The following is a 24,116-nucleotide window of genomic DNA, read 5'->3' on the forward strand; positions in this document are numbered from 1 at the left end:
CGCAGGCTCAGCGGCCATGGCGCACGGGCCCAGCCGCTCGGCGGCATGTGGGATCTTCCCGGACCGGGGCACGAACCCGCGTCCCCTGCATCGGCAGGCGGACTCTCAACCACTGAGCCACCAGGGAAGCCCCCAGTATTTGTCTTTTTGTGATCGGCTTATTTCACTTAGCTTGATGTCTTCAAGGTTCGTCCGTGTTGTGGCATGTGTCAGAATTTCCGTCCTTGTTGAGGCTGAATAATATTCCGTTGCATGGATAATGGCACCTTTTGTTTATTCATTCATCTGTGGATGGACACTTGGGTTGCTTCCACCCCTTGGCTATTGTGACGAATGCTGCTGTGAACGTGGATGTACAGATATCTCTTTGGGACTCTGCTTTCAATTCTTTTGGATGTATACCCAGCAGTGGGATTGCTGGATCGTGTAATGATTCTATTTAAAATTTTTTTTGGAACTTCCATACTGTTTTCCGTAGGGGCTGCACCATTTTACACGCACACCAGCTACACACAAGGGTTCTAACCTCTGCTGGAATCCTTTTTTTTTTTTTTTAATACAGGTGTTTTTAAGCTGCGGGTAGTCCTAAGGTTTAGTAATGTAGATTTACCTCCCCCCCCCCCAGATAAAACACTCCCCTCCCACACGTTTTGTTTTTTAAAAGACTCTTTATTGGCTTTATAGATTTAGAATGTTAGAGGCCAAAAAGGACCTCCTTAGAGATAATCTATTAACTCCATTTATCCATTGGACAAATATTTGCAATTGTAATAGATGGGTGAACAAAACGCAGGAAATCTTCCACCTCTCGGTTTACCCGCTGGTGGAAATTCATGTTGATGCCCAGCTAGGCGAACCGATTGCTAGGAGTTCCTCAGGGATTTGGTAGCCAGGCTGGATGGGAGTTGAGGTCTTGTGACGCTTGGAACAGGGCTCTCTCTGTTCTGTCATGCTCACGTTTAGTTGCACGTCTTGGGGGGGATCCCCCAGATCCCCCGTTCGGGAAAGTGAGACACACTTGGATTTATCCCCAGAATCCGAGGGACCTGAGAGCCGGCCCACACCCACAGGTGGAACGCGGCAGAGGGAGCAGACCCCAAGCAGGGCGCCCTGTGCCCGGGCCTGTAGCTCAGTTTGGCCCCAGCTGGCTGCCTCCCTGCAGTTCCGAGGGTGGTGGGTCCCTGAGAGCTGGGGAGGGCCTTCACTACCACTGTGGTGACTGCACGGGAGTGGGTTCCAATCAGCCGTTTCAGGGAACCTTGGCACTTAAGGGCTCTGCCTGGCCCTAGCCCTGGACTTAAGCACCAGGTAAAGGTCTCCAGAACTGCCCTGAGCCCTTAGTGAACTTCCTGCAGCGCTTTCCTCTGGACCCTTTGCACCAGTGTAAATTGACACTAGATTTTCCCCCACCTCTAGCTCCCCTGATTGTTACATAATCAGGAATCATGTGAGCAGCCGGTTCCATTCATTTAGAAATGGGGAGCAGAGAAAGGTGACTGTGCAAGCGGGGTGGGTGGGAGGGATGGAGACCCTTAGGGGCTGTTTTGTGCAGATCCCTCACCTCCCTGGGCCTCAGTTTCTCTTCTGTTCGGAGGGTCAGCGAACTAAAGGGCTGCTGGGCAGTCCTGACAATCAGTCAGGTCGTCTAGTCCAAATATGCAGTGATTGCGGGGGCCTTGCTTCCAACCAGGGTGGATCCCGGGGGCATCCTCCCCAAGGAAATGAGCATCTTATGAAGGAATTAGAATAAAAGTGACATGACATCTTCCTAGGAATTTGCTGTTTATCTCCCCCTCACCCCCATAAAAAGGATTAATAGAAGCACCAGCAGCTGGACACTTCTGGTAGGGAAGCATCTGGGAGAGATTCAGTAATTCGCGGAAGGTGCAAAGGAGCAAAGGTGCAAGAGAGGAAGCAGCAGAGCTGGGATTTACGTCACGTGAGGCCCCAGAGCCTGTTCAGCTGACTGTCGTGGGTCTGGACTCCACTGGAAACTGGAGGGCTGCTCCAGGTTTGTCCAGCCTCTTTCTGGTCAGAGGGGATTGGAGTAGGGCTTCCATTCCTGTCCCTTTATTATGAGATTGTAGGAATTGTGGCCTGGAGTCCCCAGTGCCCTGTGGCTGGTGGCTTCCTTCCAGGACCCTGAGCTCTGTTGTGTGGTTTATGGCCTATCCTATTCTGTAGTCTAATGATTCCGTTCAAACCTGTAATGAGATCCTTTGTGCCAAACAGCCATTTATGAGCAAGCAGGGAAAAAGACCCTCACCTTCTAGGCAAGATTAAGCTAGTTTTGGTGGTAGTTCTTAATGATATTTCAAAGCCATTTGTATTAACACAGGTGGTAGTTTAGGGATCATACTCGCTGGAGCCCTTCTACAAAAAGTTGCAGTGATGCTAACATTTACTACCTCCTCTACGGTGCTAGGTGGTCGATGTGCTCGTGTTTTCTCAGTTATTCATCGCAGGAAGCACGTGAGGTAGGGGTTTTCACTGATGAGGGAACTGAAGGGCAGAGAATTTTAGTAACTTAATGTGTACAGCTCAAAAATAGTGACGTGGTTGAGGACGGGGCCATCTCTGTGTCCCCAGGTCCTAATAATGGCGTCTGGCATGTTGTAGGAGCTCAGTATGTGATGGTGGAGTGAATGGATGAACTTCAAACCCCAGGAACGGTCTGAGCATTGGGTGGGTGGGTGATCGAACGAGGTTTCTTTGAGATTCCATGATTGGGATTTTTAGCAAAGTACTGTTGAAGGATGGTCAAGTGGGCGGGGTCCGGGAGTCGGAGTGCTGTCCAGTCTTAGTGCAGTGGCGACTTAACTCTGGGAGCTTGGGCAAGTCATCCAACCGTTTCCTCGTCAGCCAAGCAGAATTGGGGGAGGGCTGGATGGGTGGGAAAACTCTGACATCAAACAGAAGCCCAGAGGGAGGAGCCCCTCCACCCCATGCAAAACAAAACAGATGTTGCTGGAGCTTGGGGGGGCTGAAGTAGGTAGCAGGGCTGTCCGGACTCTGCTTCTCCTGCATGCAGGAGATGCGCTGGTGCTCCGGGGTGGGGGACCTCGTGTGTTCCCTGGGCGCTTCCACGTGGACCCTCGTATTAAGCCTGCTCTTCAGTGCGGTTCTGTAATGCTTCAGCGAGTTTCCCCAGATGCCAGGAAAACAGAACACTTTGGAGAGTGAGGTGTTTCTCCAGTGCTGCCTCTGACGCCTTTTCCTTACTTGTAGGTGGGGTGTTTTTAAGCCAGTGACATAGACAAAGCTGCTGAGTCAGGGGAGGCCCCCGGGGAGGCCAGGTGAGTGAAATTCTTCATTGAAAGCAGCCTGACCATTGGCGTATTCAGTCTCAGCTTTTGCAAACTGATAGAGTGCCGGGGGTGTTCGTGGGTCAGGATGCCCTTCCTGCCCACCTGGGTGGGCGAGCTCCTTTCCAGGACGGAGGTGGGTTGGTATTGAACCGGGTTCTATTACCCAGCTCTGTTTGAGCCCAGTGTCCAGGCTGACAGCCGGAGTTGGGAAACAGTGATGCTGTGTGACCTCCAGGGGACGGGTCTCCATGACTGACTCTAAGTACCACCTGGACATAGACACCCCCGCCCCCCTCCCCAGGACCTGCATGGACTTAAGCAGCAAGGATTTAGGTGACTTTGACGCATCAGGGCTACTCCCTCTTTAAAAGGTCCGGCACGTGAGGTGGTGTACGCGTGACTTAGCACAGTCATAGAAGCAGGGCACATCAGAGACCAGGGAGAAGCTGGAAGTCATAGGTGACCCTTCCAGTCTACCTTTCCATGAGAGGTCCTGTAGCCTGGTGCAGGCTAATGGTGCAGTCCTGGAGCCAGACCGTGTGGCTTCCGGTCCTGTCTGTACTCTGTGACCTTGGGGCAAGTCGCTTATCCCCCTGTGCCTCAGTTTCCTTGTTTGTAAAACGGGGATAGTTAGCTGATATCTAACTTTACTATAATTATTTTATTTATTATATATAATACATTATTATTATAAATATTTTATTATATTTATATTTATTATTATTATTATTTTGCGGTATGCGGGCCTCTCACTGTTGTGGCCTCTCCCGTTGCGGAGCACAGGCTCCGGACGCGCAGGCTCAGCGGCCATGGCTCACGGGCCCAGCCGCTCCGCGGCATGTGGGATCTTCCCGGACCGGGGCACGAACCCTTGTCCCCTGCATCGGCAGGCGGACTCTCAACCACTGCACCACCAGGGAAGCCCTATTTATTTATTATATTTATTTTGTGGGTATTGGCATTGGGGCTCAGAGAAGTAAGGCAGTTTGCCTAAGGCCACATAGTCCTTCATGCTAGATGTGGGACTTGAACATAGGAGTCCAGCCCTGGCTCGTCTTACTGGAGCCAAGCAAGGTGGGTCAGAGTGACCAGTGGTCCAGGCTTCCCCTCCACCCAGTGCTCTCCCGCCCTCTCTGTCTCCCAGTGAGGTCTCCAATCCCACCCATGAAATTCTAACCCTGTTACCTGGAATCTTGGGAATTTGCCCACCTGTAGAGCAGAGATCATTTAATCCTTTGGGCGGGCCACCAACTAGGTACTCTGAGTGTGTCCTAGGTACCTGGGGCCTGAGCCAGGTGGATTCTTTCATCCCTCCCTCCTGCTATAGAATTTTCTAGAGAAGGGGAGGAGTGAGCAGGTTTGGCTCCTATGATGAAGCAATGTGGGAATGGCATCCTTGGAGCCACAGGCGAGGAGGCTGTGAGCTGCTGCCTGTGGGTGGGAAGGCAGACTCCGTGGTTGTGCTGTTACAGTGACCTTGCAGCTTGGGAGCCAGCTGCTGGCCCGTAATGGGACCCCATGGGGAGGGCTTCTGTTGCACAGGCCTGGTCCCTCCTCCCAGATGCAGGAGATCCCAGCCTTCTTGCTTACCGTGCTGCTCTTTGTAGCTGCTTTGTCAAGTGCGGGGCGTAACCATAGAGAACACTTGACTGTAAAGTAAATTCCAAACACCTTAGCAACCTATTCAGACAGAGCCTTCTGGAGTTCAGCCGCCCTCCCTCTCCATGCACACCTTACTGCTGCATCCCCTGCACATACGCCCTCCAGCCAGAACCTCCTCCGTTTCCCAGACCCACCAGCACATTCACATCCCCCTCAGCCCGAATATTCTCTTCCTTTCGATGCTCTGTTTGCTTTTTTTTTCAGTCAGAGTCACACGTGCACCTAGTCAAAAAGGCAAATAGTGTGGAAGGGACTGTAATGACAGCTCCATTTCTTGCCAGTTGAAATACCATCCCCCTTTCCAGGTGCAGCTCAAATGGCCCTTTTCTGCCACCCTTTCTGGGTTGGATATGCTCTGGGGTCTGTGGCCTGTTCCCAGGAGAAGCGGTGTTTGGTGCTGTGGCTTTTTCCCTGGGAGGCTGAGGAACTTGGTTTGGGTTGTCTTGGTGGAATATGTGTTTTCTACTGACTGCATCGTGGAAGCTCTTCACTTAGTCCTTTTAAAAAAAAAAAAAAAAAATTGAAGTATAGTTGATTTACAATATTGTGTTAGTTTCAGGTGTACAGCAATATATATATATTTTTTCAGATTCTTTTCCATTATATAGGTTATTACAAGATATTGAATATAGTTCCCTGTGCTATACAGTGGGTCCTTGTTGTTTATCTATTTGATATATAGTAGTGTGTATCTGTTAATCCCATACTGCTATTTATCCCTCTTTTCCCCTTTCCCCTTTGGTAACCATAAGTTTGTTTTCTGTGTCTGTGAGTCAGTTTCTGTTTTGCAAATAAATTCACTTGTACTATTTCTTAGATTCCACATATAAGTGATGTCATCACTTAGTCCTTTTGTCCCTAGAAATAGCAATGCCCCCTAAGCACACCCTTAATGGGCCTGAAGGTTTCAGGGTTGCATCCGGAGAGCATGAATGACAGATGGCAGGGATCCTTTGCAGTCCAGGCCCAGCACCACCGAGGCAGCAGGTAATCAGGAACGTCTGACGGTGGCTGGTCTGATGAGAAGAGCAAATGTGACTTTTGTGAACATTGGACCCCGTGGGAAATAAGTGAAAAGGCAGAGCGGGCTTGAAGGTTTGCTCTCCCATGTGTGAACCCACTTCCTCCCACCCTCCCCCAACATCGGGGCCACCTGAAAACCCTGGGAGGTCTGGGGCTTTCTGTAGGCGAGGCAGGGACATTGACACAGGCCTGATTTAGCTGGAGGTGTGGTCTCACCCCTCTCATCTCTTTCTCTTTTCTCTCTTTTTTTTTTTTGCCATACGCGGGCCTCTCACTGTTGTGGCCTCTCCCGTTGCGGAGCACAGGCTCCAGACAGGCAGGCTTGGCGGCCATGGCTCACGGGCCCAGCCGCTCCGCGGCATGTGGGATCTTCCCGGACCGGGGCACGAATCCGTGTCCCCTGCATCGGCAGGCGGACTCTCAACCGCTGTGCCACCAGGGAAGCCCCCCTCTCATCTCTTTTCTGTTCACCTTTTCTGCCTGGTTCTCCAAGAGCTGGCCCTTTGGCTGCTTTCATATAGGGGTTCTCAACAGGGGCTTTCAGAATGCAAAGGCCTGGTCCTCCCGTGCACCACCCGTCTTCCTGCTCCAATGTACAGCCATTCTCCCAACAGACCCCCCTTTTTTGCGGATGGGGAGAGGCAAGGACTGCTTTTGAGGACTCATTTTCTCTTGCTGGCTCCTAAATTTTCCTTCTGATTAAAAATCAGAGACACAGTATATTCTCCTTATGGATATACTTTTGCCAACTTGGGAGATGTAAAAAGACACGATTTGGAATTTTGAACCTGGGAATACACTTTGATGTGCCTCAGAGTGCCGCGAACGGCATGGTTCCCCTAGAGGATTTTCTGCATTGCTCCGTTCCTGGTTAATGTGGTGCGGGGGTGATGCTAGATGCTGTCCTCATGCCTCATTTTTTATGATTTCCGCGCGTGCTTTCAAAGGGCCAGGGCGTGATCGTTGGAAGCACCACCAGGAGTCCATCCCCTGTCGTGAGCACCATGAGTTCGTGAGTCCTGTCTGAGTCAAGATGCTGGCCATTTTGAACTCGGAGCGCTGAAAGGTTTACTGTGCGTTGGCTCCCTTGATGTGGTTCGGGTTTCTTCGTCTGTTGTATGTGCCTCCTGAGGCTTCTGGAAGGTGCGATGAGGGCTTTCCAAGCCCTCGATGAGGTCTGTGGCTTTGCTCCGGAAGGCAGTCCTTTCCCCACAAAGCACTGTGCCAGAAAAAGCCTCTCCCTCCTGGACCGCGTGTGAACCGGTTCTTGGGCGGCCGTCTCTCCTCTGGGCGGCTGTGCACGGGAGCTGTAGCGTGAGCAGCAGACAGACCCCAGTGCAGCTGCACACAGTGTCAGGGCTGGGCTGCGGGTGGAAACGCGCTGCCAGGGAGGCCTTGCACCCATGGGTGCGTGGCTGTGGGGCTTGGAAAATAGGGAGGGGGCTGGGGGCAGGCCCTGCCGTCCAGCGTAGGCGTTTTACTGTGGTTCGACTTAGTGATGTCAGTGCTACTTGGAAGCAGTTGGCAGATGGGAGGGAATTCAACTCGCCAACCTGACTTCTAATTCTGAAGCAGCCCCTGGCGGCAGATGCTCACATTGTTTGGCATTTTCCTAGCGCTTTCTCGGTGCTTGAACCTTATTTCCTTTCTCTGGGAGGAAGTCTGGAGCCGAGATTCCTGGGCGACCTTCTGAAGCGCAGCCTTGTTCCCTCTGTGGGAGCTGTGGCTGCCCATGTGATGTTTGTTCATTCATACCCTGAACTGGGAGCCCCATGCACGCCCCTCCCCGTCTCCCTCCCCATCACACCTGCCTCAGGGGAGGATCGTGGCAAATGCATTTGAATGGATGGATGAATAGATTTCACACTATCTTTTTCTGGTCTTGAAAGTGCCACTTGTCATGGGAAGTTTTTTTTTTTATCTTATTGCTTGGTTTTTATTTTTGAGAAATTCGGAAAGAAAGATTGGGAATCCCCAGCCGTGTCCAGGTCAGGTGGGAGGACAGTGGCCAAGTGACGCCACAGCGGCTGGGGCCAGGCTGGCTTGGCCTCTGCAGGATCCCTGGGGAGGTCCGAGAACTCCCTGCCAGACTCAGCTTGCCCTCTTCTTTCTGGTGGGCCCAGATCCGTGACTGCTTATCCATGTGCCCTTGGGCAAGTCCCTTTTCCATTCTGGGCTCCAGTTTCCCAGCAGAAAAGGCAGGTGCTAATAAGCTAGATGTGCTCTCTGCCCAGCCCTTGCAGCTCCTGTTATACGATCCTTCGAGCTTACCTGGGGCGGAACACACATTTTCCACTCCCTCCCTGCCCTCTCAGTGCGAGAACAGGCCAGGACTTCCCTGGTGGTCTAGTGGCTGAGACTCTGTGCTTCCACTGCAGGCGTGGTTAAAAAAAAAAGAAAAAGAAAAAAAAGAAAGAGAGAGTACAGACCTACAAGGTAGGCTTGTCCTGTTTTGTCTTCTTAGGGGAGAATTTGAGGAAGGGGCTTGACCCCTCCATTCCGGTCTTGATGGAATTGGTTTAAAATTTGGATCCCTCCTGTAGAATTACTGTTCTAAGCTGGGGGAGGGGGGTGGGGGGGGGGTAGGGGGGTATTGCTTAGGTGAGGCAGTGAGTGGCAGAACCAGGCCAGAGACCCAGGTCTCCTGCTCTTGGGGCCCATGCACTATCCTCCATCCCGTCCCTTTGAGAGCAACGGCAGTTATGCGAGTTGATGTGGAGTAAAAGGCTCCGTCACGTGCCACACGGGGCTTGTCCCGCTCATTTGTCCCTCGCACGGCCCCCCACCAGGCCTAGTCTTCCAGGCTGTTCCCTGCAGCCCATGCTCTGCAGGGGCTGCTCCGGGGGTCCCTCTGACTCCTAGAGCTGATCTCTGCACTTCCTGCTTCCAGGGTCCGTGCCACTGGCTGCCGCTGTGTCTTCTCAAGTGAGTTCTGCAAGATGTGACTGATTATTCAGTGAGACGAGGCTTCCAATTGCCAAAGACAAACCTTGAAAAAGTGCCTTGAAACAGAGCTCAACAGTCTGCTTTCCTGAAGGACTTCCCAGAGTTTATTGTGCTAATTAATGTACATTATGAATTTCCAAGAGGGGAGAATTAAAGTGCAAAGAATGGGAATTTACTATAAACAGGAGAGCTGGACAGCTAGGTAGGAACCGAAACTCAGGATATGAATGGCAGTTGGTGAAATTCTGTCTCCATTTTCTTGTTTTTTTATTTTATTTGATTTTAATTTATGCTTTTTCTCTGTGCATCTTCATTCATTTTCTTTTTCCTTCTCTCCACCCTCACACCTTTTTTTTTTAATTGTGGTAAAATACACATAACATCAAAGGTACCATCTTAACCATTTTTAAATGTCCTGTTAAGTGGCGTTAAGTATGTTCATACTGTTGTGCTACCGTCACCACCATCCATCCACAAAACTCTACATCTTTTTTTTTTTTTAATTAAAAAAATTTTTTGTGGCCGCGTGGCTTGCAGGATTTTAGTTCCCTGACGAGGCCCAGGGATTGTGCCCCCTGCAATGGAAGCACAGAGTCTTAACCACTGGACCGCCAGGGAAGTCTCAGAACTCTACATCTTACAAACTCCAAATCCTACCCTTTAAACAATAACTCCCCGTATCCGCTCCCCCCCAACTCCTGGCAACCATCATTCTGCTTTCTGTCTCTATGAATTAGAGGTCTCTAGGACCTCTTATAAGTGGAATCATACACTATGTGTCTTTCTGTGATTGCCTTATTTCACTTAGCATCATGTCCTCAGGGTTCACCCATGTCATAGCACAAGTCAGAATTTCCTTCACTTTTAAGGTGAATAATATTCCACTGTGCGGGTGGACCACATTCTGCTTGTCCATTCATCTATCGATGGACACTTGGGTGGTTCCCACTCACCCCTAACTTTTTCTTCTTCTCTAGTCCACAGGTAGATAGAAAATGCCCAGCCCTCAGCTGTACAGTTTATGGGCAGTGTCACAGAAAAAGAAAAAAAAGAGACTCTATTGATTATCTCCTCTCCAGCCCTGGTCCCTGCAGCCTCGCTCTCACCTGCCCACCTTCAGCTTCTCTCAGGCTCCCTTCTGAGGATGCTTTCATGACCTTACGTAACGGTACAGATGGGTCAGTCCTGCCCCCTTTTCTGAGCTCTTTCTGACAGTCCGTATCATTCTCCTCTTACTTCACACTTTCCTTGTTTATTTCCTCTTGTCTCCTGGCTCCCGACCCCGAGTGGGTGCCCCCTGCAGGCAGATTGGAGAAATGAAGGTGCTGCAGGACCAAGGAGGCGCTGGCCCCAAGCCTGGCCATGGTGGTTGACGTGGGCTGAGAGGGGGCTTCCTGGGTCCTCAGCGCTCATGGGCCACTTGCTTCTGTTCCGGGCGGGGGTCATTGAATATGGCCTGCCCACCTGGGTAGCCCACCTCCCCGAGAACAGAGAAGTCCACTGAAGTCCAGCTGTCCTTTTCCATAGGATGATATGTTTTGGTTCAAAATTTATTTATTCCAACTGCCTCACCCCTCCTATAAAGAGGGGGGAGGTGAGAACTCAACCCCAAATTTCCCTTGTAAGTCTCCGTGAGCCGGCTGACATGAGCAGCTGTGTAAGGCAGAGACCACCCGTGCCCTCCGCCCCCTGCCCGCCGTGCCTTCCCATATATAGGGGGCAGGTAGGAGCGGGGACAATGATCGTTGACTGCACTCCAAGCCAGGCGTTTCCTGAGGTTACCTCACAGTCTGCCAACAGCTCTCTGGGGGATTTTTCCATACCCCATGATTAAGGAACCTGCTTGAGGTCCCAGAGCGGGGATGGTGCAGACCAGCGATGTCGGCTTGGCCGGCTCGGCCGGCTCTAAAGCCCTGCCACCGTGCGCCCACTACTCCCTACCTTCGCCTCTCCACATACACCGCCCTCCCACACAGCTCTCACCGCTCCTCAAGCGACCAAAGCTGTGTTGATTACTGCCGGGGGCCGGGCGAAGAACGTCATTAGAAAGCGTTGGGGCCTAGAAGGGGCCTTTTTAATTTTTTTTTTTTTTTTTGCGGTACTCGGGCCTCTCACTGTTGTGGCCTCTCCCGTTGCGGAGCACAGGCTCCGGAGGCGCAGGCTCAGTGGCCATGGCTCACGGGCCCAGCCCCTCCGCGCATGTGGGATCTTCCCGGACCCAGGCACGAACCCGTGTCCCCTGCATTGGCAGGCGGACTCTCGACCACGGCGCCACTAGGGAAGCCCTAGAAGGGGCCTTTATTTAGCAGTTCTCCGAAAGTGTGAGTGAGGATCAGGGTCATCTGGGGAATTAAAAAAAAAACTAAGCCAGACAGAGGAAGACGAATAATCATATGATATCACTTATATGTGAAATCTAAAAATTTTTAACAAAAGATACCAGTGAACTTATTTACAAGACAGTAATCGACCCACAGACATAGCAAAGTTATGGTTACCAAAGGGGAAAGGTGGGGTAAATTAGGAATTTGGGAGTAACATGTGCACATTACCATGTATAAAATAGATCACCAACAGGGACCTCCTGTAAAACACAGGGAACTATACCCAATATTTTGTAATAGGGAAAATAAAATTCTTTTCCCTGTAAGGGAAAAGAATCTGAAAAATAATATATATATATACACGTATATACATATATGTGTGTGTGTATATATATATATAGAGAGAGAGAGAGAGAGAGAACTGAATCACCTTGCTGTACACCTGAAACTAACATGACATTGTAAATCAGCTATACTTCAATTTAAAAAAAGTTTTAAATCAATATGTGTTGGGGTGGTGCCCAGACAGGTATTTTTAGACATTTCCCAAGTGACTGATAATTAGCCGCTGTTTGGATCCTCCCCTTTGCTTTACGGTTGAGGGCACTGGGGACCAGAGAGGTGAGATGCCACAACCAAGGCCACTTGACCCTGTCAGAGCCAGTGAGGGCCAGGAACCAGGGTCTCACTCCAGTCCTGTGTGTTCTCTCGCACTGCCACACCCCTGCTTGCGAGGGGCTGCTGGGACCGAGGAAGGCTGTCCTCCGTAGGCTGGTCTTGCCACCCCAGGCCAGAAACCAGGAGGAGGTGGCACAGGCAGCTGCTGCAGACCTTCCCCGAGGCGGGTCTGTCCTCTGGGAATGGGCCTGGCAGGAGCCACTTCTTAGTGACAGGCCCCAGCTAGGCCCCCAGGGACAGGCTGCCTCTGGTCCTCTTGTGGCTCAGAGGCTCACACTCTGGGCTTGAGAAATGCAGCCAGATGTGAACTTTTCATCAGTAAGGAGAGCTCTAGATATAAAGGGTGATGGGAGGGACAGGTCATTACGGGAAAGCATGCTTATATTTAGGGGAGGTGAATAAGGGACATAGTACGGCTTCACCCTTGTGGGTATCCTAAGTTGCATGTGTGTGTGTTTGCGTATCCGTTCATTCAGCAAACATTTATTGGTCCCCCACTGTGAGTTAGACACTGTAATAGGCATTGGAGATGTGCTGTGACTCAGACAGACACAACCCCTGCTCCACGGAGCTTAGAACGGTCTGGAAGGCCAGGTACTAGAACCATATTACTTAGCCTCTTGACAAATCCTTTATTGTTATTAACCGTAAGGATAGTAACAGACATTTAATTTTCTCACTCCTTCTCTCAAAAGAGGAAGCTGAAACTTAGGACCCCTGCCTTGTCCAGGGTCACACCGTAAGTGATGGAATCAGTTCTGTCTGAGAGCAGAACTTGCCTTCTCGGCCACCTGGTTGTACCATCTCCTGCATCAGGCTCCTGATTTTTATCGGGGGCAGTGACAAGAGAAAGCCAGGCGAAATATGAAGCAAATTTCATTTGCTCTAAAGCTTGCGCAATTTCAAATATCCATTAGAATGTAGTGCTAGAGAACCTCTGCCGTCCCTGAAGCACCAGTTTTGTCTCTTCCAAAGGGAGCACTTTGCGTTTCGTGTACTTTATTTTCTCTGGCCAGCAGTGCCCTTAGGAACAAAGCACAGGTTTTGTAGCCATGAGTCAGCGACCCTTCTGGTTGGCACACTCACCCACTTCTTCCTTTGGTCTTGTTTGCTTATAATGTGTCCTCTATTATCAAGGTGCCTAAAATCCTTTTGAAACGGGTTAGAATAGAAAACACTTAAACAAAAAGGCACAGGGACACTGACCCTGTCCATTCCCCCCCTGGGAATGTGGGACCCAGGTGTCTGGCGGCTTCCTCTGGCTGAGTCAGGGGGCATTTTCACCAGTCTGTGGTAGAAGAAAAGAGGGGAAAGTAGTATTTAATAAAGCTAAATTGAACTTAAAGACCAATTTTATAGTCAGAAGTAGTCTTTACTTTTTTTTTTTTTTAAAGCATTAAAGGTGTCCTGGGACTTCCCTGGTGGTCCAGTGGTTAAGGCTCCACGTTTCCAGTTCAGGAGGCATGGGTTCGATCCCTGGTCAAGGAACTAAGATTCCGTGTGCCGCGCCGCAGGGCCAAAAAATAAAACCACCACTAATTTGGTTTTCATGCTGTTCCTCTGAGCCCTGGGGTTCCTGGTCGGGGGGATTTCTGCCTTGAGGAGTGAGAGGAGGGGACAGAACTTTTTGTCCCATTTCCAGTCAGAGAAGCTCTTTTATTTTATATATTAGTTTCTTTATGATTTTGTTTAGAGGTAAAAGGGTATTCCTACAAAAGTTTGGAGACCCTCTGCTCTAGACTCTGTGTGTTGGGTGGAGGGGAGTGGAGGAGGGAATGCTGCTTTTGCAGGACTGAGCCAGTGTGGTACAGTTACCCACAAATATTTCTTATCTACTGTACTGGTCAGGGCTCTTCAGAGAAACAGAGCCAATAATGTGTATATGTGTGTGTGTGTGAGTGTGTGTGTGTGTGAGAGAGAGAGAGAGAGAGAGAGAGAGAAATTGGTTCACATGACTGTGGAGACTGGCAAGTCCAAAATCTTCAGGCCAGGCCAGCTGGAGACCCAGGGAAGAGTTGATGTTACAACCAAAGACTGGAGGCAGAAGTCTTTCTTCTTTGGGGGACATTAGTTTCTTTTCTCTTCAGGCCTTCACCTGATTAGGCGAGGTACACCCACACAACGGAGGGTAATCTGCTTTACTCACAGTCTACTGACTTTAAATGGTAATCTCAACTATAAAATGCATTCACAGCAACATGTAGACTAGTGTTTGGCCATAATTGGAGCCAGCATGGGTACCGTGGCCTCGCCGGGTTGTTGGCATATAAGATTCACCATCACACCTACTCAAGTGCCTGGGGAATGTGATGGGGATGACAGAGATGGGGAAAGTTGGTCTTTGCCTCCAGGGGGCAAGACTATACATAGGAAGAAGTTAAGAACAAGACCATCTAGTTCAGTGCTAACTTGTATAGACGAAACGTAAAATGCATTTAGAGGAGATGAGGGGGTGGGTGATAGAGGATTCCAGGGAGATTTATGGTTGGGGCTGAATGGAGCTTCCACAACACAGAGGTCTCAGATAAGTGAGGGCACAGAAGACTTTAGAACCGGAGTGGGAACCCCTGGATAATAATGATACTTCTATTTCAGGGGTCCCCACCCCCTGGGCCACACAGCAGGAGGTGAGCAGCAGGTGAGTGAGTGAAGCTCCATCTGTATTTACAGCCACTTCCCATCACTTGCGTCACTGCCTGAGCTCCGCCTCCTGTCAGATAAGCAGCGGCATTAGATTCTCATAGGAGCACGACCCCTATGTGTGAACTGCACATGCGAGGGACCTAGGTTGCGCGCTTCTTATGAGAATCTAATGCCTGATGATCTGAGGTGGGGCTGAGGCGGTCTCATCACCCCCAGATGGGACCGTCTAGTTACAGGAAAACAAGCTCAGGGCTCCCACTGGTTCTGCATTACGGTGAGTTGTAGAATTATTTCATTATATATTACAATGTAATAATAATAGAAATAAAGTGCACAAGAAATGTAATGCGCTTGAATCATCCTGAAACCATCCCCCCCACCCCGATCCGTGGAAACTGGTCGCTGGTGCCAAATCCCGAGGCCCAGAGAGGTTAAGGGATTCATCAGAAGTCACACAGCTTCCCAGTGGCCGGGCAGGTGTTCCTACTCCAAATCCTGCCCCTCATTTTTACCGCCTTTGCTGGGCATAGTGAAATCCATGTGAACGTGTGTGTGTGTGTGTGTGTGTGTGTGTGTGTGTGTGTGTGTGTGTGTGTGTGTGTGTGTGTGTGTGTGTGTGTGTGTGTGTGTGTGTAGGGGTGGGGGATTACTCCAGAAAGGAGAAGAATAAAAGTTTTCTTCACCCAGAAATCCTGTGAATCTATAAAAATGGCCTGTTATTTTCTCACTCTCTCCCTGGGTCTTCCTCTTGCTCCTGACCAGCCTCATTAACCCCACTCTTTTCTTCTCTCGCCCTCCCCCAGACACGAATGCAGAGTTTGAATCCAGATCCCAAGGCCCATTACACAAGCGTCTACGGAGCCCTCAAGAAAATCATACGGACTGAAGGCTTCTGGAGGCCCTTGCGAGGCCTCAACGTGATGATGATGGGCGCGGGGCCGGCCCACGCCCTGTATTTTGCCTGCTACGAAAACATGAAAAGGACTTTAAATGCCGTTTTCCACCACCAAGGGAACAGCCACCTAGCCAACGGTATTTGCAAGCATTTGTCTGGAGTTAGAAAGGTCTCTCCTTCAACAGACCCTTCCCCAGGGTTCTCCTCCCTGTGACCCAGCAGCCTGATGCCTCATCTCCGCCACGCTTGCTCATGAATCGAGGACTCTAGATATGTGTGTGCACACACACCCAAACACACGCACACACACACGCGCACGCACTTTTTTTCATTCCCCTCCTTCGCTCTCTGAAGCCCAGGGAGAATCAGTGACAGAGGTGTTTCATTGTTGAGTGGGTTTTGCCTTTTTGCTTTTTTTAAAAAAAAAAAAAAAAATTCAAAAGCCATTAATGATCAGATCTAGGGGAGAAAAAAAGAAACAAAAAAACAAACAACCCTGAATAGAAACAAAACTTTTGAATGCTGGATTCCAAAAAAAAAAAAAAAAAAAAAAAAGGTTATCTGGACAGCTTCTTTGAGACTATTTAAAAACTGGCCCAACAGGTCTCTACAACGTCAAGATCTAACTAAGCTTTAAAAGGTCAAGAAGTTTTATGGCTGACAAAGGATTTGCTCCTGCGCAGAGGACCTTTCCCACCTAAGCTTCTGGGGATTGGGGAATTTCGCCCCCGTTCTCTTCCGTCTGTTGCATCTCTCTGCAAGCAAGGGCTGAAATCGTTTTCTTTTGTTGTTTTGAGGGAACCAGGAGGGTGGGGGGTGGCCTGAGCTGGCCGCAGGCAACTGTTTTATAGGCTTGTCTTACTGGGTCCTGCCAAGTGGTTATTTTCGCCTCCTGTGGGTTTGGCTTTTGTTGGTTTCTGTTTGGGTTTGGAGCGAGACTCTGGCTAGTGGCATAAGGAGAACTTACTTTAACAAATTTATTTTTCAGCAACAGAGAGGTAGATGTGACTGGCAACAACTTTCTACCCCTTCTCTTTTTTGTGCTACTCAGAACCAGAAAGCATCCCTCCCATCAGCAAACCCTGGTAATAATGACTCCAACCTGGCTGGTTTGCAGACATTGGTTTTGCTTTTTCAAAATCGGCCCCTAGTTGCATTTGTCCGGACAGTCACCAAGATCTGCACTCTTGATGCTGTCCTCAAGTTCGTGGCCTCAGGGCCCTCCTTTTGCTGAAACTGCCTTTTTAGCTCCTTGGTCTCTGAGCCCCTTGCAGGCGGTTTTGAACGGAGCCCAGTTTATGTCAAGTTCTACCCAGCACTGTTATTGCTTCACTGTGGTGTGTGCTTTGGTCGCGTTTTGACCTTTCTGGGGATGATCCTAAGCGTGTGGGAGGGAGGGAGGGAGGGGGATAGATATGCATTTGTGAAGCCTTAGCCTGTGTCCCTCATTCTTCCCACCTTTTAGCAGTTATCTTAATTACTGGGCAGTGTCACCCACAGAGGGAGGAAACCCAGAGCCAAATGCAAAATTCCAGGCTGGAATCTGGCTTTCGAAGTTCCTGGTTCTTGAAGCCAGGCCAGAGGAGACCCTCAGATGGGCTCGGCCATTTCTGAGACACGTCATCACTTTGCAGACTCACCCTGGAAATCTGCCATATGCAGATCTCCCTGACGCCCTTTGCCCTTGGCCATTTGCTTTAAAAAATGCCTGGATTTTATTAAGGAATTTTCTTAAAGATTTCTCTCTCCCCGCCCCCACCCCTGTCTCTGCTGTATACATGATATCATCCCCTTCCATTGCCCCCAGCGTAAGGGCAGAGTGGGTTAATCTGTAGACAAAGGCCAGAGATGCGAGAGAATTAAAATCTCTGTGGTGGAAAAAGCCACCAAGTGTGTTTTCTGGTAGCATCCAGTGTTGGCAGGTCTAGCCTTTTCCTAGGGAAAATGAGGTTCTGCAGTATTGAAATGTGAGTAACGGTGCCTGTGTTACCTTCCTCATTTTTATCCAGTATTTTCCATGATCACTTTAGGGTTTTAAGAGTCAGTGCTCACCTGGGTGGAGTTGGTAGTGAGTTTTGCTTCTTAGAAAGCAAGGTCCAGAGTTCCAGGAACTTCCTCAGAACCCCTGGTCCCAGAGGGTAATTTTCTGGAGTTTGTTTTGCAGGGATAGCTGGGAGTATGGCCACCCTGCTCCACGATGCGGTAATGAATCCAGCAGAAGGTAATGTTTCATGGTCCCAGGGAGTGGCAGTAGGGGATGCGCAGAGGGGCCGGAGCAAAGTTGGGGGGTGGGGACAGAAGGTCGGGCAAGGGAACTCCTGGTCCCCAGTCGGAATAAGCAGGAGAATTCACACCATGTTCTCAAAGGCTTCGAGAAGGCACGTGAGCATTTGAGCTCTGGGATTCCTGTTCGCTTAAACAGAGCTACACAGACCAGTAGCATCAGTGTCTCCTGGGAGCATGTTAAACATGGTGATTCTCAGGTTCCACCCCAGACCTACTAAACCAGAATCTCTGGGGGTAGAGACAGGATATCTGCTTAACAGGCTCTCCTGCCAATTCTTTTGTGTGTGTTTGCACTACTCTGAAACCTGTGTGTGCCCACATGCGTACACATGTGCACACACACACACCCCACTGGGCCCTCGTTAACCATTATCAACCATAGACGAATTTAGAAGGAACCTGTCAGAGGCCATTCATTAGGGCTTATGGACTTATCTTCAATTTGCTTTTTTAAAAGAAATTTGAAATTATTATGGAAAATTCCAAACAGGCAAATGTAGGGAGAAGAGTATGGTGAACCCCCATGTGTGTATCGCTCTACTTCATAAATTAATATTTGGCCATTTTGTTGTAGCTGTCTTCTCCCACGTTACCTTCTTTTTTTTTTTCCTTTGGAATTTTGGGAGCATTATAAAGCAATTCTTAGCTGTTCAGACGAGTTCTGTCAGCTTTTTCAGTATCCTCGCGTCCTCAGCCAACTTGGGTCTGAATGGTGAGGAGGTTTTGGACCCAGTGCTGGGCATACCTTCAGCTGGGTTATTCTCTGTGTGAGATGTAGGACTCTCTCCCTTTTCCTCCTCTATCTGAAAATGGTCCCTTGCCAGAAGGGAGAATCAGAGGTTAAAAAGTGCAGCATTTTAAATCTTGCATTATAAGTTTGTCTGGTTTAAGGTTACAATTTATTTGCTGTCAGCTGCCTCCCATGCCTTAGCAGATAGGAAACTTGTTCTGACTTTCAGGGATGTATGGGTCAGATTGGGAGGTGGGCTGCTTTTTCTGTGTGTTTAAGGCAATTCATATCAATGAGCAGTAAGTTAGCCCATGTCAACCAGGCAAGAATTTTATTTCTACTTTTTTTGAAGGAGAGAAAAATGAGGTTCAACTCCACCCTCCTCTCCTTGACATTATATCGTTTTAAGGACTTCATTTCTTTAAAAGTAAAGCACACTGTACGTGTTTATCTTGCAATGCGTGGGGACAATTAAAATTCTAAGTATTTGGCCCATGTCCTTTGACCCACCAGTTACTTTTGTATTAATAAAGCCAGGGTCCTCACTGGAGTTTGCCATTGAGCTTGGGCTGATATCATTCTAGTGTCTCTTCCAAGAGCACTGAGACCCAGAAGCTAAAAACACTGTCAGAGGTACAGACCACTGAGAATAAAAGACGGGACACGTGTCCAATAGACGTACTGGGACGGAAGAGGGCCGAGGAGCCAGGAGCAGGGTTTAGTTTTCTCAGCGTGTGTGAAGCCCGAGGCAGCTAGGGCCTGGGGGCTCAGCTCGGGGAGTCTCGTCTGAAGTGGCTGCCTGGTTTGGGGGCCACGTCAACCAGGAGTCAGGCAGGAGAAACGTCAGGAGACAGCCACCTCCTGGCCCTGGATCCCGGAGGCAAGTGTTTAAACGGGATGCCCTGGAGCTGGCCCTCGGTGGTTTCTCGGGCTGGGGCTGGGTGTGTGCTAGCTCTCTGTGCCCTGTTACCCATGTGTCTAAACTTGCTTGTTTCTCTTTATGGCTTGGCTTCCCATCTCACTCCGACCTGGGGTGGGGCTAAACCCAACCACCCGGGACCCGCCCACAGTTGTGAAGCAGCGCTTGCAGATGTACGACTCGCCGCACCGGTCGGCCCTCAGCTGCATCCGGACCGTGTGGGGGACGGAGGGCTTGGGGGCCTTCTACCGGAGTTACACCACGCAGCTGACCATGAACGTTCCCTTCCAGTCCATCCACTTCATCACCTATGAGTTCCTGCAGGAGCAGATCAACCCGTACCGGGGCTACAACCCGCAGTCCCACATCATCTCAGGCGGGCTGGCCGGGGCCCTGGCTGCAGCCGCTACCACCCCTCTGGACGTTTGTAAAACCCTCCTCAACACTCAGGAGAACATGGCCCTCAACCTGGCCAACGTCAGCGGCCGGCTGTCGGGCATGGCCAACGCCTTCCGGACGGTGTACCAGCTCAACGGCCTGCCGGGCTACTTCAAGGGCGTGCAGGCCCGCGTCATCTACCAGATGCCGTCCACTGCCATCTCCTGGTCCGTCTACGAGTTCTTCAAGTACTTCCTCACCAAGCACAAGCTAGAGAATCGAACTCCGTACTAAAGGAACGGGCTGTGGGAAGTGATGCCAGAATCTTTGATGGTGCAAAGACTTTCCCTGACTGCTGCCCTTCCCCTGCCCTCACACCAAGATTCCTGGGGCAGGGTGTTGGCAGGATCTGCTCTTTGACGCCTTAGAGAGAGGAGAGGACGGGACAGCCGCTTACACGACGGCCGTCCGTCCGCAGGGACATCCCAGGTGGTAGAACGTGTCGAAAGACTGACAGGGGAGCGAGAAAGTGCTTTTTCTCTTCCTCCCCCCCCCCGCCCCCCGCCCCCGAGAGCGATGTAGCCTTTCTGCTTCAGTATAGCATCTCCTCCCCTAGAATCGTACGTAGATCACCCAGGAGGGAAGAAAATGTGGAGTGACTGAAAACATTAAAGAGGAAAAAAAAATTATGTATATAGAAGTTCCAGTACACAGTAGCACATAGATGGATAATGTTTATCCTTTATTTTTCTATGTAGAAGTTTTGGGATTTGCGTGTGTGCCTGTGTGTGTGTACAAGCAAGTGTTACAGCTGGGAATATAAAGCTGTTTAAAAAAAATAGCTGAATTCTTCCATCGGGTTAAGTCAAAAGGCACCAAAGTAATACGTTGCTCCACGTGGCCTAAAATTGTGTTGAGCCCCCCCCAGATGGAAGTTCCACTTGAATGTAAAATAATAAATATAAGGTTTATATTTTGAATTTTCTTTTCATAGGGGAAAATGGTACGTTGAAAAACAAGTCAAAATAATGATATAGTACTTTTAGCTACTTTTTTTTTTTTTTCTTTCTTACTCAATCAGTCACCTTCATGTGCCTTTTCCCTTGGTCTTTTCCTAGAAATTCCAGGACCAAAGATCTGGCCCTGGGGCTTTTCCTCTTGCTGTGTGCTCGCCCTCACGCACACGTACTGGGCGGCAGCACGGCTCACACTGGAGCACAGTGGCCCCAGTGGAATTAGGGTGGCTGGTCTTACACTTACTGAAACCATTTCCTTCCCTTGTGGGTGACGTGAATGTATGCCTCGCGGGGCCAGCACTTAAAAGCCCTTGAAATGCCAATGCTTGGCCACTTGTTGGGCGGGCATGTGTGATAAATCCTACCTTGATCCTAGGACTTAATTCTCCAACAGTCTTTTAACCCAGGCACTTCAGGTATCCTTGTCTGTGTGTGTGTTTGACTAAATCTCCTGATCTCCTGTGTTTCCCTGTGCAGTTTTAGGGGTTTTACAAAACACAGCAAGCATATCTACGGCATTTGTCTGTACACCTGCCCATCACAAATTTCCACCTTAAGAGCCTCTCACCGCGCAGGGACAGGCCAGGCTCCCCAGCCCCGCTGCGCAAGGGACCCGGGCCCTCGTGCTCAGTCAGGACGCCTCTCGAACCATCTTTATAGCCTTGCTTGATCCACGCCAGCTGGGAACACGATGCCTTGTTTCCTGAAATGGCCTATCTGAGCCAGATTATCCCTGAGAGCAAACGCAAGCCTGTTTCCTCCAGCCAAGCCTTCCCAGGCCTCCCTCCGAGGGAAGACCCAGTGGCTTCACAGTTTCCTTTAGAGCTGTCTTTCAAAATGAGCAGGAAGTACGTGTGTGTTTTCCTTCTGGTCGGCCTGGTCCTGACCTTGACCCTTTGCCCTTCGCCTTTCGCCCTTCGCCTTAGGCACGGTCCATGTCTTGCATTCTCACCGAGGCTCAGACCCGGGCTCCTTCGGATGCCGTGACTCCTGGGATGAACTCAGGTGGTGCTGGGACTTTCGCATCTCAGAACAACGTGTGCTGTGCCTCTGGGAGTAGTTTGCAGGTCCAGGACAGCAGAAACCCATGTCAGGCAGCTCCCACACGTGCCCCGATGAGCAGGGGCTGGGGGGCCTGCCTGCTGACCTGTCCCACCTCGGAGTTAGCCCACCCCCATCCCCCGGTGGAAATCAGTTGCAGCGAGCTTCCCCGCTCCGTTGCAGTTGCATCCCCACTCAGGGATGCCAGAAGCCCACGGAGACCAAACTGCTGGGGGAAGTGTTGACATCTCTAAACATATACCCCGTCAGTGTTACATTTTGCAGATGGAAGAAAATCTAGATCGAATTCTAAAATAATTATCCAACCACCCCTTTTTGTCCACTTCAGATACACCACACTGCTGCAAAATATTCCTTATTTCTTATGGGATTTTGTTTTTCGATGGTATTGAGGAAAGAAATGGCTCACTTCTCAGGGAGAACTCCTTTGGGTCGGGAGAGATAGAGTCCAGATTTCAGAGTCGGAAGGTCTGGTCCTGGCTTTCCTTTCCCAGTGTGTAGGGATCGGCTGGGAAATGGGGGTGATGCCACCTGTCCTGCCTTCCCCACTGGGTCTTCCAGAGGCTGAACGAGCGATGTATCTGAAAAAGCTTTGGAAGTTGTGAAGCGCTAAACAACTAGAAGTGGTCTTGAATTCTGGGGGAGGTAACCACCGCACCCCACCTCACCCTGAGCTCCAAAGCTTGTCTTGCTGCCCCATGCATACTGCAGCCCAGTTGACTGTGACTTTGACTTGGCCAAGAACGAAATAGGAACATGTTCTCCCCATCCCCCAGCCCTGGCGATGACCAACCTAACGTAGTCAGTCACGGCACAAACTTGGTCACTGGTGTCTTCGGTGTCATTGGGGCGTCATCTGCCGCCCAGCAATGCCACTTGAGTACAATACTCAATAACAGTGACTTCTGTCCAGACCATGATTTGTGATCCAACCCCTCATACATCTGAGTTTTACTTTTTAGAATTAAAAAATTGATTTTTTTCCAAATGGGATAAATCTTCAAGCCATGACTTTTTTTTTCTTAACTTTGGATCGAAACTCGCTAGATACTGGCCTGCATCCTTTTGTGTGGTTTCTTTTTCTTTTCTTTTTTTTTAAATGCTGATGTCTTGTTCCAAGAGCTGTCCTCCAAAGTCCCCCCCCCCCCAAGGCTGCACTGGCAACACGTTGTTATGCCATTAAGGTTTTATTTAATTTTATTTAAGGATGATTGTGCCTGTTCAATACAAATGTACTGCTGCTTCCCACCTGCGAGACGCACGATGTATGTTGCTAGGGTGGGCCAGTGTCCTTTCTTAAATTCCTGTCGTAAATATCATGGTTTCTGCCTCTTGATTGTCACCAGTTCCTGGAAGAAGGGGAGAAATGTGTGTTTCTGTGTGGGGATATTTCTGATATGCTGCTACAGTTGTGACACTGGAGCTACAGAAAATAAAGCCTTGATCTTTGAAGTGTTGTGGGCTCTTTGGTGGGGATGTTGAAATAAGAGGGAAGTGGATGGAGAAAAGGAACCTAATTCATGGAGCTTGTGCCTCCTGCAGTCTGGTGCATTAAGGACCAGGATCTATGGCTTCGATGGGAAGTGCCCCTCAGCCCTCTTATCAAAATGGAAGCAGGTGGCCAGGGATGGTCACGAGAGATGATGGAGCAGGGCTGGGAGCCTCCATGGCTTTGCTCACTCTGCTGAGGAGGGTGGCAGCTCTTCTGTCCTTGTGGGATCATGAGTGTGAGAGGCTGCCAGCACCTGGGATGCCCAGCCCTGGTGCCTGGCACGCTCATGCCTGTTTTCCCTCTCTCATCCCTTTATGGAGGCTTAATCAGGGTCCCTCTACACGGAAGACCCCGAGGGGGACCAGAATCCACCCATACTTCCTAAAGAGCACAGCTTAAACCAGGAACTAGACCTATTCTGGAGTTGAGAATGGGGCTGGCGGGTCTCGGACCCCTTTGAAAAGCCAGGGACAGCTCTTGACTCATCACAGTCTGGGAGGTCAGAGCGCCTGCTTTCAGCATAACCACCAAAGACTTTAGTGAGGGTGGGGAGTCAGGGTTGAGGTCAGGCTTGAGAACCAGCCATGGGCAGCGGTGCCAGGAGGTGGGCAGCGGTGCTGATCAGAGAGTGGAGAAGGCTTTAGGTAAACTTCCTGCTTTGCACTTTTACCAAAGGCCAGCACTGTGCTTCTCAAAGCTGCCTTGTGGCTTGTTGATTGCCTCCACTCCGGGCTGGAGGGCATCCAGTGCGTAT

General features: G+C 50.0%; 1 protein-coding gene across 6 annotated transcripts in view; it reads left to right on the plus strand.

Annotated features, from left to right (window-relative positions):
* Positions 1-23,322, plus strand: part of SLC25A37 (solute carrier family 25 member 37) — a 44,064-nt gene extending 20,742 nt beyond the window's left edge. For 2 of the 6 annotated variants that reach the window (XM_067745170.1, XM_067745167.1), the window contains exons 2-4: positions 15,388-15,616; positions 17,644-17,700; positions 19,566-23,322. In XM_067745170.1, the coding sequence (XP_067601271.1) occupies positions 15,394-15,616; positions 17,644-17,700; positions 19,566-20,086 (801 nt within the window). In that variant the 5' untranslated portion in view covers positions 15,388-15,393 and the 3' untranslated portion in view covers positions 20,087-23,322. Of the gene's footprint in view, positions 1-3,228; positions 3,297-14,536; positions 14,580-15,387; positions 15,617-15,691; positions 16,817-17,643; positions 17,701-19,565 lie in introns of those variants that run through there. The other 4 variants (XM_067745168.1, XM_067745169.1, XM_067745171.1 and 1 more) reach the window with 4 other exon arrangements.
* The last annotated feature ends 794 nt before the right edge of the window (positions 23,323-24,116 follow it).

Source organism: Pseudorca crassidens, chromosome 7, assembly GCF_039906515.1.
Source record: "Pseudorca crassidens isolate mPseCra1 chromosome 7, mPseCra1.hap1, whole genome shotgun sequence".
NCBI classification, from domain to species: Eukaryota; Metazoa; Chordata; class Mammalia; order Artiodactyla; family Delphinidae; genus Pseudorca; species Pseudorca crassidens.